General features: G+C 48.2%; 1 protein-coding gene across 2 annotated transcripts in view; it reads left to right on the forward strand.

Annotated features, from left to right (window-relative positions):
• Nucleotides 1-16,558, forward strand: part of scn5lab (sodium channel, voltage gated, type V-like, alpha b) — a 707,937-nt gene that overhangs the window by 652,543 nt on the left and 38,836 nt on the right. For both annotated transcript variants that reach the window (XM_038798482.1, XM_038798481.1), the window contains one exon: nucleotides 4,475-4,750. In XM_038798482.1, the coding sequence (XP_038654410.1) occupies nucleotides 4,475-4,750 (276 nt within the window). The remainder of the gene's footprint in view (nucleotides 1-4,474; nucleotides 4,751-16,558) is intronic.

A 16,558-nucleotide genomic window follows, 5' to 3' on the forward strand; every position in this document is an offset into this window, starting at 1 on the left:
GTAACTGGCAGCCATTTTAATTTGGGCCTGTTAACTAGGGTTGCCAACTCTGGTTGGACACATTCCTCTAGAGTTTTTCCTCACATGGCTCCCTGACCTCAATGACAACCCCCCCCCCCCCCCCCCACCTCTCCACCCCACACATCCCCGCACCCCCGCTGCCAGTGGTCCTCTTCGTAGTGTTCCACTTTTCCATGTCAATGGAAAGCAATCAGCCCTCTCCAGTGCTGCACTGGCTCACCCTTAGCTGTGGGTCAAACAGCCTTTTTAATCCCGTTTCCTTTATATTTACAATTGTTACATGACAGTGTTCAAAACAAATAAAGAAACAATCACATTTTCTTTCCAAATATCTCTATGAATTTTATTCCTGGATTGCCCTGGAGATTAACCTTTAATTCCTGAAGATTCCAGGTCAGTCCTGGAGGGTTGGCAACCCGATGAACAATTCTGACAACCAAACAAGCATTTGGCAACGTTTCTTTGCAAAAAGTCGGGGTTACATGGAGCACAAGCTCTGGACGGGTTTCCCTAAATCGATCAGCATATAATTCTGCACTGAAGACTATGGTCTGTTAGAATGTCTGCAATACAGACGTGTATGTTCAATAAATGTTTGACTCTGGAATTTATCCTTGGTTGGGGGAAGGGGATGTTAGAGTCAAACAGGACACACACGGATGGCATTGGTCTTGATGCTTTGGATCGGACGGCCTTGCCTGTGACACTGAGTCCATTCTTACCATGCAGGCATTAATGGTAAAATGGTTTATGTTGCATGTTATTGAGTTGTGCATGGATTTGTAAATGAAGCCATATTTCATATTCAGAACGGAGAGGCTCAGCACAATGCGGCTGATGACACTGGCTCATTGATATTCTCTTTCACATCCGGAATATCCACTGCGATACATGGTCAATGAAAATTCCATCTCTCCACACTGACCGATGGTTAAAGCAGGCAGAAGGAAAGTTCAGCAGGTTCCAGTATGAACATGCCATCCTCCCCAACCTCATTCCCCCGCCTTCCCAGAACTCAAATAGCTGGATTGTTGATTACGTGACCTCCAACAGCACCACCCCCACACTCCTACCATTGGTCACCCCCAATCTGTTGGCGTACAGCCAATGGAAAAGTAGACTCTTCATTGCCCCATTAGACGATTGCCTGCCAGTGAAACTGCATTTTGGTTCCTCACAGTGGTCGATGATATCATAACTAATGGACCAAAGTGTTCAAAGATAATAACTAAAAACTATCATTTCTTACTTCCCGCTGATTCATCGCTTGGGTGTCTTGGAAATTATCTTTAACTCCTCGAGACTCTGAGGCAATTTTCTGGTGGGATAGCAGCCTATACCTAAATAATCCAGGAAATCTGTCCTGTTAATTTTTAGGAAGTGAGGAAAAAGTCTTTGGACTCAATATACCCATCTGCAGTCACCCAAATAGCTATGTAGTTCGTACCGACCATTTAAAGATAAATGCTTCCAGTGTAATCCATCTCAATAATGTACGTTTTCAGTCAACAATGAGATCTTAGTGGGCTCAACTGCTAGAAACCTGTTGAGTGTCCATTCCTACTCAGTATACTACAGTGTAGATAGTAAGGCCAATTGGCTTGATTCATCCAAAATGGATCCCTTATTGGAAGACCTCACATGCCACAAGCTGGAAAGAACATCGAAATCTAGTCAATAAAACAGGGTTACAACTTTACTGAGGACCAACTAAGTCCAAATAATGCAATTCACATTAAAGAAACAGTATACTAAGATAAATCCATGCAATCACCCCATTCTTCCTACAAAGTAGAGAAATAATGATCTTTATTAATAATAATCTTTATTAGTGTCACAAGTAGGCTTACATTAACACTGCAATGAAGTTACTGTGAAAATCCCCTAGTCGCCACATTCCAGCACCTGTTCGGGTACACAGAGGGAGAATTCAGAATGTCCAATTCATCTAACGAGCACGTCTTTCGGGACTTTGTGGGAGGAAACCGGAGCACCCGGAGGAAACCCACGCAGACACGGGGAGAATGTGCAAACCCGGCACAGACAGTGACCCAAGCCGGGAATTGAACCCGGGTCCCTGGCACTGTGAAGCAACAAAGCTAACCACTGTGCTACTGTGCCACCCCTCACCAATAAATAACCTTCACCAATCCTCTCGAGCATAACTCTCGGCAAATTGTTAAAGGAAGTGCAAGATTTTCTTTGGCCTCCAGTCACGTACACTGCCCCTGGTGGTTCATTGTGACATGACAAGTGATATTGTGAAGAACCCCCCTCTCCCGCCATGCAAACTGACACGTCAGGGTTATTTAAGAACCCCAACAGGGTCTACACATGAGTCGTTTCGTAGGAAAGTATCCTTATTTCCCTTCCCCAAACCCCCAAGCAACAGTCATTGTAAAATACATCAATGCGGCTGGCTGTATTTTACTGATCAGTGTCATCGCCTGCAAATTTCATAAAGGCCCCGTGGAGATTTAGTTGAAATTTTCATCTGGTTCATCCGCAAGTTGTGCGAGTGAGAGATTGCCTGGGTTCCTGCAGTCTGGGGAGCAGCAAATAGCAAACAATTGAGACAGGCCCAGGGATCAATAGCAACAATTGAACAAATTGGAAAACACATTCCCGTGACACTTGAGGAAAATTGTACTCGCTCTGTGCAAATAAAGGAACAGGATAGTTTATTACAATAAACGGAAAGGGCATTTCACCAGTTGTTGAGGGAGGAGCGATAAATAAAATCTGCCAGGTTACAAGGCACGTGGAAATGTAATATAGTCCAAAGTGGCTTTACCCCATTTCGCACATCACACACTTGTGCCAAATTTAGTGGAAGCTAAAAGATGACGCATTAACAACTATTACACTCAGCACAGTTGTCATCATTTTTTCATCCCATATGACAAATAAATATGTTCGCCGTCATTCCCTGAATACAAATCTGTGCATCTCAATAGTGTTTTGATACATACAGCACACCATTGATGAAAGCTGACAGCTAGCACATCTGGTACTGCGTAGTTCTGTACGTGTGTGCGTGTGAACTAGTTAGACTGTGTGGCCAACATAGCAGAGGAGATGGCAATCTGAGAATGATGATGAGGTGGAGTCAATAGGCTGGCATCTCAGGTCAGTGCAGAAACCATCTGGCGGTTAGAATTGTGCTGTGTGATATTAGTAACAAACGCATTGGCTGCGTTTGCTAAAACTGTGCAGGTTAATTTCTTTGCTCGACAGGGGCAAAGGAATCACATTCGTAAGCGTGTCGACCTCACCATTACTAAGATCACACGGTGCATTCTCAGCCCAGTGAGCAGTGGATGTTAGAAGATGGCATGCAATTTCTGTGTGGTGGTGTGCGGTACATGTACCAGTGTCAGCATTTACATGGGTGCGTACTGTATGTTATATGTTATTGCCCTCACATTTATAGTGGATTAATGGATACTTACGCAATGGCTAGCATGTGAGGGTGGTTCTGAAAGTGATCAGTTTTAAACTGGGCTATGCACCTTTCAAATCCCATTCCACTCACCCATTGAAGGGCTGGCCTCCAGGACCAAATTGTGTTCACTTTCAAATTCCTTTGGCCGCTGCCTCAATGCAAGAAAAATCTAGATAATAGCAAATGAGGCTTCTAATATTCTTTACTGCCATAAAGTAGCCCAGTCAAAGCTGGACATCCAAAAACATCTAACTGAATGATAGGAGACCGATTGCGATGCCAACGGCCCAGTTAACAGATGCTGATCACCCTCACACTCGCTCCATTCCTGGTTAACCTTGTTTTCTTTTATTGAATTTGAAAATTGGATTTTCACACAGCGATTTTTCTCCAGTGAAGAATCGAGGAAAAGCAATAACAAAATGTGAATGCATGTGTCTGCTGTGAAGCATCCTCGTTGCACGTTCTTTAACAGTTAATGGGCATGTAAATATCCAGTCTTACTTAGTTGTATGGTTTGGTTGCCTGAGCTGAATTGTTATGGTCGATACGCTGCTACCCGTGGTCGCCTGCTCTCTGTTACATTGTACCCATTTGGACTGGCAGATAAAATGCTTGGGGAATAAAGAAATCATCCATTGGACCGCTGCCTGGGCCAATTCCTACGGAATGCAGTCTCCTCACGGAAGCAACGCTGGCCCGCCCATACGATTTTCCTTAGGGAGCTTGAGAACTAGTGTGATCTGACGCCATGCTACATTGGAGATGAATGTCGCAATGCCACTGGGATAAAACAAGATTCCAAGGTCTCCCCATCGTGCAAGTCCTGTCTGTTAATAATTGCCTTATTCCCTCTTTCATTTCTTCACTGTTTTGAAGGGAGGAGAGGAGAGAAGCTTTTGTGCCAAATGACAGAGGGGTACATAGTAAAGAGATGCAGTTCCTTCTACTTTGCACACTGTTTATCTCCAGATTTATAATCGTTTTTTTCCAATTAATCTGGTTTAGGTGGTGGTTAATGCACTCGTCGGTGCCGTCCCATCCATCATGAATGTTTTCTTCGTCTGTCTCATCTTCTGGCTCATTTTTAGCATCATGGGGGTCAACCTCTTCTCAGGCAAATTCTATCAGTGTAAGAATATGACCAGCGGAGATCGTTTGCCCATCAACATAGTCAACAACAAGAGCGATTGCGAATTGCAAAATAATACGGACTTGCGATGGCATAACGAGAAGGTCAACTTTGACAATGTCGGCACAGGGTATCTTGCCCTATTGCAGGTGGTAAGTGCTCATAAAAGTTCTGATGATGTTTCGGTACTTTTTGCTCGGTTGTTCCCCATTTCCTCGCCCCACAGCTTCGAATGATTTACTTGGAATGGGCATTGTCTGTCCATGGAATCATATAACACAGAAGGGGGTCATTTGGCCCATTGTTCCTATTCTGTCTCTTTAAAAGCGCTCTCCAGTTATTCCCACTCCATCAGCCCCTCCCAACCGCTCCTGCCCTATGGCCCTGCATACCAGAAAAAAGCAATACAAAAAAACATTGTTCCGAATTCTCCTGTTGTTGGGATTCTCGCTTCCCGCCTGCAGTGCACCCCACCCACAGTTTTCCCAGCGGAGTGGGTTGGCTTCAATGGGAAACCCCATTGACAAGCGGCGGAGCAGAGAATCCCACCTCCAGTGAATAGTGTGCCACTGAGAAACACACGGCTGGGTGACTGGTCAATCACACCAGTTATGTCAAAGAGCATTTGATTTCAATTTGACGTATGGTCGAGCAGTAGCTATTCCTTGCACTTCATAAAATGGTTGTTGGAAATTTGTCTTCCAATATGAAAATGAATGAAAAATGAAAATCGCTTATTGTCATGAGTAGGCTTCAATGAAGTTACTGTGAAAAGCCCCTAGTCGCCACATTCCGGCGCCTGTCCGGGGAGGCTGGTACGGCAATATCTTACAGTGTCAAACATAATTACAAGTTGATGGATTTGCTTCAACCCAGCAGTGCATTTCATCCAGTTTGGATTGTTCTACTGAGGGCCAGTATGGACTTGATGGGCCAAATAGCTTCCTTCTGTGCACCATAATGAATTTCTGACAGGAATCCAAACAAACGCCTCAGTATCTTACATGAATCCTGAAGATAGTAATTAGTCCCACTCTTCTAATCTCTTTGCATGCAGTTTTTTTCTTTTCAAATCTAATCCCCTTTTGAGATAACGGCCGGGATTCTCCGATCCCACAGCCAAGTTCTGACACCAACGTCAAAAGTGGCGTGAGCCACTCCGGCGCCAATGGGCTGCCAGGCCCTGGTATGCACCCCTTCCTAGGGGTCTAGTACAGAGCCGGAGTGGTGTCCGCTGTACCAGAGCTTGGAAGCTGGCGCGCCACAGCCGGCGCGGGTCTGCGCATGTGTGTGGGTTCCCGTCTCCACGCCGGCCCCAAGGCAATATGGGGAGCCCTACAGGAGCCCGGCGCAGAGGAACATTGGCACTCCACAGAACTAGCCCGCCCGCCGATTGGTAGGCCCCGATCGCGAGCCAGGCCACTGTGGAGGCCCACCCCGGGGTCGGATGCTCCCCCCCCCCCCCCCCCAACCAGGACAGCCCCACAGCCAGAACTGCGAGGTCCTGCCGGGAGGGTCGGACCATACGTAACCCACCTCGGTGGGCACTTGGCCTGTTGAGGCGCAGAGAATCGCCGGGGGGGGGGGGCACTTTCAACGGCCCCCGACTGGCGAGGTGATAATCCTGCGGACACCCGAGAACCGGCGCCAGAGAATCGGCTGGCCGGCGTCGGAACGGCGTGGCACGGTACTCCCCCCCCCCCCCCTCCCCCCCCCCCCCCCTCCCGGGGATTCTTCGACCCGGCGCGGGGTCGTAAAATCCCAGCCAGCATGTTTCCGCCATCCTTTTGGACAGTGCATTCCAAATCTGGTATGAATTTGAACTGTGCAGAACAGAGGGTCTGTTGGGTCTGAGTTAGCTAACCTCTTTGGGCAGCACGGTGGCACAGTGGTTAGCACTGCTGCCTCACAGTGCCAGGGATCCAGGTTCGATTCTGGCCTTGGGTGACTGTCTGTGTGGAGTTTGCGTGTTCCTCCCGGGTCTGCGTGGGTTTCCTCTATGTGCTCCGGTCTCCTCCCACATATGTTACATCACAACAAAATGAGCAGGCATTGCTTCAATTCGCCTTAAGAAACTTCCCATTGCCTTGTTTGTCACTTCCTACATTACTGCCAGCTTGAGAACAGCAGCTGAGGTGCAGAAACATTTGGCCAGACAGTGCAAACAAAACACACTCACTTGATTTGATTTTATTGTCACATGTACCGAAGTACAGTGAAAAGTATATTTCTGCGGCCAAGGAAACGTGAACAGTACGTACGCAGTAGACAAAAAAGAAAAGGGTCTGGCTGGGAGAGCTCGCAGAGAGTCGCCATGCTCCGCCGCCATCTTGGGAAAAAAATCTTGATGCCTTTTACCTGTTGCATCTGAGTTTAGGATATGGATGTATTGTAATACTGTTTTAAAGAGGCAGCTTCAGGAACAAGTGGGCTGATTGACCTCCTGTGCTGCATAGAACACATGAACATCACTAAAAGAATCACAATGAAGGCCTTCTATATGCGAAACAATTAGTTTGCAGGTGCCTATTATTTTCACACAATCACCCAGCTGCCTTGAGGTGCTCTCAGTGGAACATTCCCCGATACCTTCCTCCTCTTAACTTCATCGAACTGCTGCTGCATTTGATTCATTGGTTTAATCGTCTCTGGGCAACCCGCCTTTCACTTCCACACCAGCCCTCCTGTTCCAACTCAGCGATGCACAGAATCACAGCACTTAATTTGCATTTGAAACGTTCAATCACCCAGATGTAACAGGCAGTCTAAAATTAACACCATTGAGAGATGAACAAACAGAAGTGCTTCGCTCTGATAGGATTTGCTTTTGTTGTTCTAATGCGGGGAGCTTTGTTTAGATAGAGTCCTGCACGGCACGCACTCCGTCGCTAATCCTCACAAATTGAAATGGACATTATTTTTAATTACTTTCGAATGTTTTGGTTTGATCCTCGATCAGGTTGAGCTCATCCAACTCCCTGCTATCCATATCCTAGCTTGGGCAAAGTGCTATTCATCTATTAACCACTTGTTCACTCGCCTGTGTTAGTTCCCGGTCTGATAAAGCCTTGATTTTTAAAACCTCAGACTGCTTTTACGTTCTCTCCATTGCCCCAGCCCTCAGAACCTCCTCCGGCCCTAAAACCTGAATGTGTTCTCCAGCCACGCCCAATTCTGGCCACTTGCACATCCCCAGGTTTTGCTCTTCATATTTGAAAAAAAATGATGCAATTGCAATAGAAGCAACACGGTAGCATAGTGGCTAGCACTGTGGCTTCATAGTGCCGGGGTCCCAGGTTTGATTACCCGCTGGGTCACTGCCTATGCAGGTTAGGTGGACTGGCCATGCTAAATTGCCCTTAGTGTCCAAAAAGATTAGGAGAGGTTATTGGGTGAGGGGTATAGGGTGGAAGTGAGGGCTTAAGTGGGTCGGTGCAGACTCGATGGGCTGAATGGCCTCTTTCTGCACTGTAGGTTCTCTGTTGTATGTAAGCAGTTCATAGAAGGTTCATCCGACTCATCGCTGCGATGAAGGGTTTAACTTATGAAGAAAAGTTGAACAAGAAAAGGGAGCCAAGGACAGGTACAGGTCAGTCAGTCTGACATGGATGGGGGACAAATTATCGTAATCAATTCTGAGGGATAGGATAAACTGTCACTGAGGAAGGCATGAATTTTAATCATGGAGCATCCGCAAAGATGTATTAAGGGAAGGTCATGTCTCACTGATTTGATTGAAGTTTTGGAGGAAGCAGCAAGGAGGATTAACAAAGGTAGTGCAGTTGATGTGATCGCCTGGGATTTTAGCTAGGCTGTTGACAGGGTCCCACATGGCAGGCTGGTTAAAAGAATTATAGCCCATGGGAACCCAGGGGAATGTAACAAAATTGGCTCAGTGACCGGAAAGCAAGTGTAATTGTTGATGGATGTTTTTGTGACTGGAAGGTTGTTTCCAGCAGAGCTCAATACCAGGCCGCTGCTTTTTGTGGTATACGTTAATGATTTGGAAGCAAATGTTGGGGAACTGATCCAGAAATTTGCAGATGACACTAAAATGGACCATACGGTAGATAGTGAGTAGAATAGCTGCAAACTTCAGGAAGATCTGGAAGAAGGAACTGAAGGCACTGTTGTTACGTTTGCAGATGAGGAGGCAGCATGGTGGTACAGTGGTTAGCACTCGGACTACGGTGCTGAGGACCTGGGTTCGAATCCCGGCCCTGGGACACTGTCCGTGTGGAGTTTGCACATTCTCCCCGTGTCTGCGCGGGTTTTGTCCCCTCAACCCAAAGATGTGATGGTTAGGTGGATTGGCCACGTTAAAATTGCCACGATAAAAATTTTTTTTTAAAGTTTGTAGATGATACAAGGATCTGTAGAGGGACAGGCAGTATTGAGGAAGCAGGCGGACTGCAGAAGGTCTAAGATAGGCTGGAAGAGTGGGCAATGAAGTAGCAGATGGAATACAATGTGGAAATGTGTGAGGTTATTCAGACACAATGGGCCGCGTGGCCTCTTTCTGTGTCTTAAACTCTCTATCGTTCTGTGATTCTAGCTTGCCGTTATACCCACTGAGGTTCAGAAGAATGAGAAGTTATCTCTTTGAAGCATCCAAGATTCTGAGGGGCTTCAAAGGATGGATACCGGGAGGATGTTGCCTCTCGTGGGGGAGACTAGAGCTCGGGGACACAGTTCAACAGAGTGAGGAGAATTCATTTTGTCTCACAGGGTCATGAGTCTGTGGAATTCTCCTCCCCAGAAAACAGTAGAGGCCGGGTCATTGAACTTATTCAAGGCAAAGTTTGATAGGTTTTTGGTAGAAAACTGGGGGGGGGGGGGGGGGGGGGTCAAGAGTTATGGGGAGAGGCCGACAGGAAACTGGAGTTGAGACCACAACTAGATAAGGCACAAACCTATTGAATGGTAGAACAGGCTCGAGGGGCTGAATGGCCTACTCTATTCCTAAGTCCCGTGTTGCTGCATTCCTTGGTAATTGCTCCACATCTGGTGGGCATGCCTTCAACATACTGGACCCTCCTTAAATCTCTTCTCCTCTCTACATCAAAGGTACCAAATGAATGCTGGTTGTTGGCAGATGTTACGGGTATTTACCTCAGAACATGCAAGAAACGTTCCTGGATTCAGGAACAATCACTCCTACTGACTAGTCCAGGGATTCCTGCTGCAAAGTGTGCTTGTGGGATTGAAAATGCTGCCGTCTAGAGGCCGGACGCTTGTCAGCCGATATAGCCGCGTTTTAATGCAAGATCGATGCTCCCTTTTTGTGAGGCTTCAGAAAGAGAGACATGCCCTAGGGAAACTTTCAGGGATTGGTGGATGAGGCGAAATATCTTTCAGGGAAAGTAAGAACTTAAAAAGTGCATGAATGCTTCTCTGCAGGGATAATACCCAAGTGTCAAAATCGTTGACAGATTTGAAGGGATTTTAGCATTAATTCCCTGTGATGTAGTGAATGTTGAATTCCTTAGGCTGTTTACTAATTGCTCAATAATGCTGTTGAGTGAAAGCTAGGGCTGAGCTCTACAGTCATACAACCGTGAACCATGTTTGTTCAGAGCACAGCACATTTCATTTATAGCGTTCTTGTGCACCTATGTTGCCCCAGAGGCCTTGGTGTGAGTCTGGAGATGGGGGACTTCAGTAACCAGATAGCTTGGCAAAGGCGGACCTGTTCTCCTTCGGTGGTGAGAATGGCAAGAGGTGTCCAAAATCATGAGGGGTCTGGACAGAGTCGATGGGGAGAAATTGTCCACATTGGCAGAAGAGACCCAGAGGACATTGCTTCAAAATGACTGAAAGAACCAGAAATGACGTGCAAAAGATTTTTTTTTTTCAAGCAATGGGTGGTTAGGAGGTGGAATGAACTGCTTGAGAACGTGATGAGGGCAGATTCAATTCTAGCTTTCAAAAGGGAACTGGACAATTACCTGAAGGGAAAACGTTTGCAGGGAAACGACGGGGTGAGGGGGAGACGAGCTGAGTTGATCTCTCAATCAGACAGCACAGAGGTGAAGGACCGAATAGCTTCCTTCTATCCTGTAACCATTGGTGGCCTCTAGATCGAACCATAGAAAAACTTACAGCACAGAAGGGGGCCATTCGGCCCATCTTGGCCATGCCAGCCCGAGGACACCCCAGGTGCCCTTTCTAATCCCACCTTCCTGCACCCTGTCCATCGCCCTGTAGCTCACAGCACTAAAGGTGCAGATCCACGTACTTTTTGAAAGAGTTTAGGGTCTCTGTCTCCACCACCAACCCGGGCAGCGAATTCCAGACTCCCACTACCCTCCGCATAAAAACGTTCTTCCTTACGTCCCCTCTACACCTTCTGCCACTTACCTTGACTCTGTGTCCTCTGGTTCTATAATTCTCCACCAAGGGAAACAATTTTATTCTGTCCACCCTAATCTATCTCTTCCCCTCATAATTTTGTACACCTCAATTACATCACCCCTCAGCCTTCTTTGTTCTAAGGAAAATAACCCCAACCTATCCAATCTCTCCTCGTCCCTACACTTTCTAGCCCTGGCAACATTCTTATAAACCTGCTCTGCACTCTCTCCAGAGCAATAACGTCCTTCCTTTAATGTGTTGACCAGAGCTGCACACATTTCCTCTCCAGTTGTGGCCTCTCCAGTGTTTTATAACATTCCAACATTGTGACCGTACTTTTATATTCTATACCTCTGCCAATGAAGATGAGCATTCCATATGCTCTCTTTACAACCTAGTCCACTTGAACTGCTGTCTTTAGGAACCTGTGTACCTGTACGCCAAGATCTCTCACTTCATCAACGCCCCATAGTATATTCCCATTTATTGTACACTCCCTACAACTGTTTGACCTCCCTAAATGCATGACCTCACACTTCTCTGTGTTAAATTCCTTCTGCAATGTTATCGCCTCATCCACCAATCCATCTGTATCATTTTGGAGATTTTAGCTATCTTCTACACTGTCCACCATTCAGCCAATCTTTGTGTCATCTGCAAGTTTCCCAATCATGAGAATAAGAGGATGATCAGAGTGAGAGTAGAGTCAATCAGGGATAGTGGAGGGAACATGTGCCGAGAGTCTGAGGAGATAGGGGAGGCCCTAACTAATTTTGCTTCAGTATTCACTAGAGAGAGGGACATTGTTGTTCATGAGAACAGTGCGAACCAGATTAATAAACTTGAACACGTTGATATTAAGAAGAAGGATGTGCTGGAAATTTTGAAAAGCATCAGCATAGATAAGTCCCCTGGGCCAGATGGGATAGACCCAAGGTTACTACAGGAAACAAGGGAGGAGATTGCTGCACTGTTGGTGATGATCTTTGCGTCCTCACTCTCCACTGGAGTAGTACCAGATGATTGGAGGGAGATGAATGTTGTTCCCCTGTCAAGAAAGGGAATAGGGTCTTCCGGTGGCGGCTATGGAGGAGTAGGTCACACATTTGATAGCTCCAGCCTGTGATGGACTTTTGGACATTTTTAACCCCGTTTTTTTCTGGATTTTATGGGATAAATCGGTGAAGAGTGAGACAGTAAGGATAAAGCCCCCTCCGGTGTATGGAGAATTGGGCCAGAAGTGGCCGTGTGAGAAGACAAAGCCCTACAAGGGAGTTGCAAGCAGAGCTGGTAGCACGGGACAGCATGGCGGAGCAGCAGGACCACGGGGAGACGGCACAGTGGTCGATGGAGCAGCTGGCAAAGTTTTTCGAGGATTGCTTCGCCAAGCTGAAGAAGGACACGCTGGACCCGATCAAGGCTTTGATTGATCAAGTGGTGCAGAATCAAGAAACCCACGGGAGAGCGATCCAGGAGGTGGAGAAATAGATGTCTGAGTACGGGGGGTACATAACCGTGCTGGAAACCAAGGTGGAGATGGTGAACGACCGCCAGAAAATAATGCAGGAGAAGCTGGAGGACCTGGAGAACAGGTCCAGGAAGCAGAGTCTTAGAATTGACGGCCTGCCTGAAGGCAGTGAGGGATGGGATGTGAGGGTGTATGTTACGGACATGCTGGAGAAGTTGATGGGGGCTGGGGCATTCCCTCGGCCCCTGGAGGTGGACAGAGCGCACAGAGCCCTCGTGAAGAAGCCCCCGTATGAACGAGCCACCGAGGGACATGGTGGTCCGCTTTCACCATTTCCTGGACAAGGAACACGTTTTGCGGTGGGCCAAGAAAGAACGGGCGCAGCAAGTAGGAGAACTGTGAGCTGCGCATTTATCAGGACCTGGGAGCGGATTTGGCCAAGAGACGAGCTGGGTTCCATCGGGCAAAAACGACCCTCTTTAGAAAGGGGATGAAGTTTGGGATGCTGTACCCAGCCCGTCTGTGGGTCACACATGAGGAACGGCACTTCTACTTTGAAACGCCAGACAAAGTATGGATCTTTATTAAAGAAAAGAGGCTGGAGGCGAATTAAAAGACACTGAAGCCTTGGAGAAGTACTGTGGCAGCGATTTGTTGTGCTGGCTGTATAAGTACAAGTAGTGCTATGTGTAATAAGGGGCTGTTTGGATGGTTAATGGTTGCTTTATCTTGCAAAACGCTGGTTAGAGGGGGGATGGGCTTTGGTGTTGGTTCTGCTTTTTGGGTGAGTTTTTCTTTCTGATGTTGTTTACTGGGGAATGTGATGCTTTTAAAATGTTTATCCATGTGGGGGGAGAGGGGAGAGAACAATGGGGAGACAGACTGCTTGGTGCCAGGTGCGGCCGCTACCAAGTCCGCATGGGTCAGCAGACTCTCGGAAGCACAGTGGGGGGTGAGCAGGTGTTAAGCTGGAGCTTGACTTGGGGGGGTTGGGTTTTTAGTGTTGTTGCTGGGGGGTGGGGGAGAGGGGTAGCTGCTTTGCTGACAGAGGAGGAACTGTTACTAGGGAACAAATGGGAGGTCAGGAACGGTGACTGCCCGAGGGGGGCCTCAAGGAGACGGAGGGCGCGAGCTAGAGGCTGGCCTAAAAAGGGTGATGGCTAGTCAGCATGGGGACGCAGGAAGTCCCCCGACAAGGCTGATTACGTGGAACGTTAGAGGGCTGGATGGGCCGGTCAAGAGGGCTCGCGTGTTTGTGCATTTCAGGGGGCCGAAGGCGGACGTGGCAATGCTACAAGAGACACACCTAAAGGTTACAGACCAGACGAGATTGAGGAAGGGATGGGTCAGCCAAGTATTCCACTCAGGACTGGAGTCAAAGACCAGGAGGTAGTGATCTTGAACAGCAAACGACTGGCATTTGAGGCAGAGAGAATTGTGTCAGACAAGGGGGGGTAGGTACATAATGGTGAGTGGGAAGCTGGAGGGGATGCGAGTGGTACTTCTCAACATATATGCTCCGAATTGGGACGATATGGAATTTATGAGGAGGGTTTTAGGTAAGATCCCAGACTTAGAGTCACAAAACCTGATCATGGGAGGGGACTTCAACACAGTCATTGATCCGGAATTGGACCGGTTAAAATCCAGGACAGGGAGGCAAAGGAATTGAAGGGTTTTATGGAACAGATGGGGGGAGTAGACCCATGGAGGTTTGCACGGCCAAAGGCGAAGGAGTTTTCTTTTTTCTCACATGTCTACAAGGTTTACTCTCGCATCAACTTTTTTGTTCTGAGCAGGGCGCCAATACCGGAGATGGTGGATACTGAGTAATCGGCAATCGCAGTGTCGGATCATGCCCCGCTTTGGGTGGATCTACGGGTTAGTGTGGAGCGAGAGCAATGCCCGCTGTGGAGACCGGATGTGGAGTTGCTAGCGGATGAAGCGATCTGTAGGCGGGTTAACAAGTCGATCTAGAATTACCTGGAAACAAATGATACGGGGGAGGTCTCTGCAGTGACGGTGTGGGAAGCTCAAAAGGCAGTGGTCAGAGGGGAATTAATCTCGATACGGGTCCACACAGAAAAGGCGGAACAGGCTGAGAGGGATAGATTAGTGAGGGAGATACTCCAGGTGGACAGGAGATACGCGGAGGCCCCAGAGGCGGGGCTACTGAGGGAGTGGCGGAGGTTACAGTCGGAGTTTGGGCCGTTGACCACAGGGAAAGAGGTGGAACAGTTGAGGAAGTCAAGGGGCGGCAATCTAGGAGTCCGGGGAAAAGGCAAGCAGAATGTTGGCACACCAGCTCAGAAAAAGGGAGGCGATCGGGGAGATAGGTAAAGTAAAGAGTAGAGGTGGGAATACTGTCCTGGACCCAGCGGGGGTGAATGAGGTGTTTAAGGACTTCAAGAGTAAATTATATGAGTCAGAAACCCCAGCTGGGGTGGAGGGGATGAGGCAGTTTTTGGATCAGTTGAGGTTCCCGAGGGTAGAGGAGGATCTGGTGGAAAGGTTGAGAGCCCCAATTGAGATTGAGGAAATAATCAAGGGGCTGGAGGGCATGCAGTCGGACAAGGCCCCGGGGCCGGACGGCTATCCGGTGGAATTCAATAAGAAGTTTTCAAAGAAATCGAGCCCACTGCTGGTGAGGACATTTAACGAAGCTAGAGAGAAGGGAGTCCTCCCCCAACAATGTCACAGGCCTCGATTTCATTGGATTGGATTGGATTGGATTTGTTTATTGTCACGTGTACCGAGGTACAGTGAAAAGTATTTTTCTGCAAGCAGCTCAACAGATCATTCAGTACATGGGAAGAAAAGGGAATTAAACAGAATTCAAGAAAATACATGAGAATAACACTCCACCCGATCAAAAGCCTTCTCCATCGCTACCACTACCTCCGCCTCCTCTCCTTCTGAGGGCATCATAATAACATTTTGAAGCCTTTGAACATTGGCCTTGAGTTGTCTCCCCTTAACAAATCCCTGATCCCGAAACAGGAGAAGGATCCGGAGCAATGCGGATCATATAGGCCAATTTCTCTACCGAATGTGGACGCTAAACTGCTGACGAAGATACTGGCCGCAAGGATAGAGGACTGTGTCCCGGGGGTGATAGGGGAAGACCATTCGGGATTTGTTAAGGGGAGGCAACTCGAGGCCAATGTTCAAAGGCTTCAAAATGTTATTATGATGCCCTCAGAAGGAGAGGAGGCGGAGGTAGTGGTAGCGATGGAGAAGGCTTTTGATCGGGTGGAGTGTTATTACCTGTGGGAGGCGCTGAGAAGATTTGGGTTTGGTGAGGGCTTTATTGACTGGGTGCGGTTGCTCTATCAGGCACCACTAGCGAGTGTCCGTACGAACCGGCTGAGGTCGGGGTATTTTAAACTACACCGAGGGACAAGGCAAGGCTGCCCCTCTCCCCGTTACTGTTTGCTCTGGCCACAGAGCCATTGGCCATGGCATTAAGAGCCTCTAGGAACTGGAAAGGGCTGGTTCGTGGGAGGGGGGGGGGGGGGGGGGGGGGGGGGAGGGTGGAGCACCGGGTCTCGCTCTACGCAGATAACCTGCCCTTGTATATTTTGGATCCGTTGGAGGGAATGGGGGAAGTAATGCAAATCTTGGGGGAATTTGGTAATTTTTCGGGGTATAAATTGAACATGAAGGAAAAGTAAGATGTTCGCGATCCAGGCAAGAGGACAGGAGAAGAGACTGGGAGAGCTGCCGCTATCACTGGCGGGGAGGGTACAGACCGTGAAAATGACGGTCCTCCCCAGATTTCTGTTTGTCTTTCAGTGCCTCCCCACCTTCATCCCTGAGGCCTTTTTCAAGCGGGTGAATAAGATTATTTTGGGTTTTGTGTGGGCGGGTAAAACCCCGCGAGTGAAGAAAGTGTCGCTGGAGCGCAGTCGGGGGGAGGGTGGGTTGCCGCTGTCGAACCTCTGCAATTACTACTGGGCGACTAATATAGCCATGATTAGGAAGTGGATAGTGGGGGGGGTCAGCATGGGAGCGGATGAGGCGGCGCCATGCAAAGACACAAGTTTGGGAGCACTGATAACGGCACATCTTCCGTTCTCGCCGGCCCGATACTCCACAAGTCCGGTGGTGGTGGCGGCTCTGAGAATCTGGGGGCAAT

Source organism: Scyliorhinus canicula, chromosome 5 (assembly GCF_902713615.1).
Source record: "Scyliorhinus canicula chromosome 5, sScyCan1.1, whole genome shotgun sequence".
Lineage (NCBI taxonomy): Eukaryota > Metazoa > Chordata > Chondrichthyes > Carcharhiniformes > Scyliorhinidae > Scyliorhinus > Scyliorhinus canicula.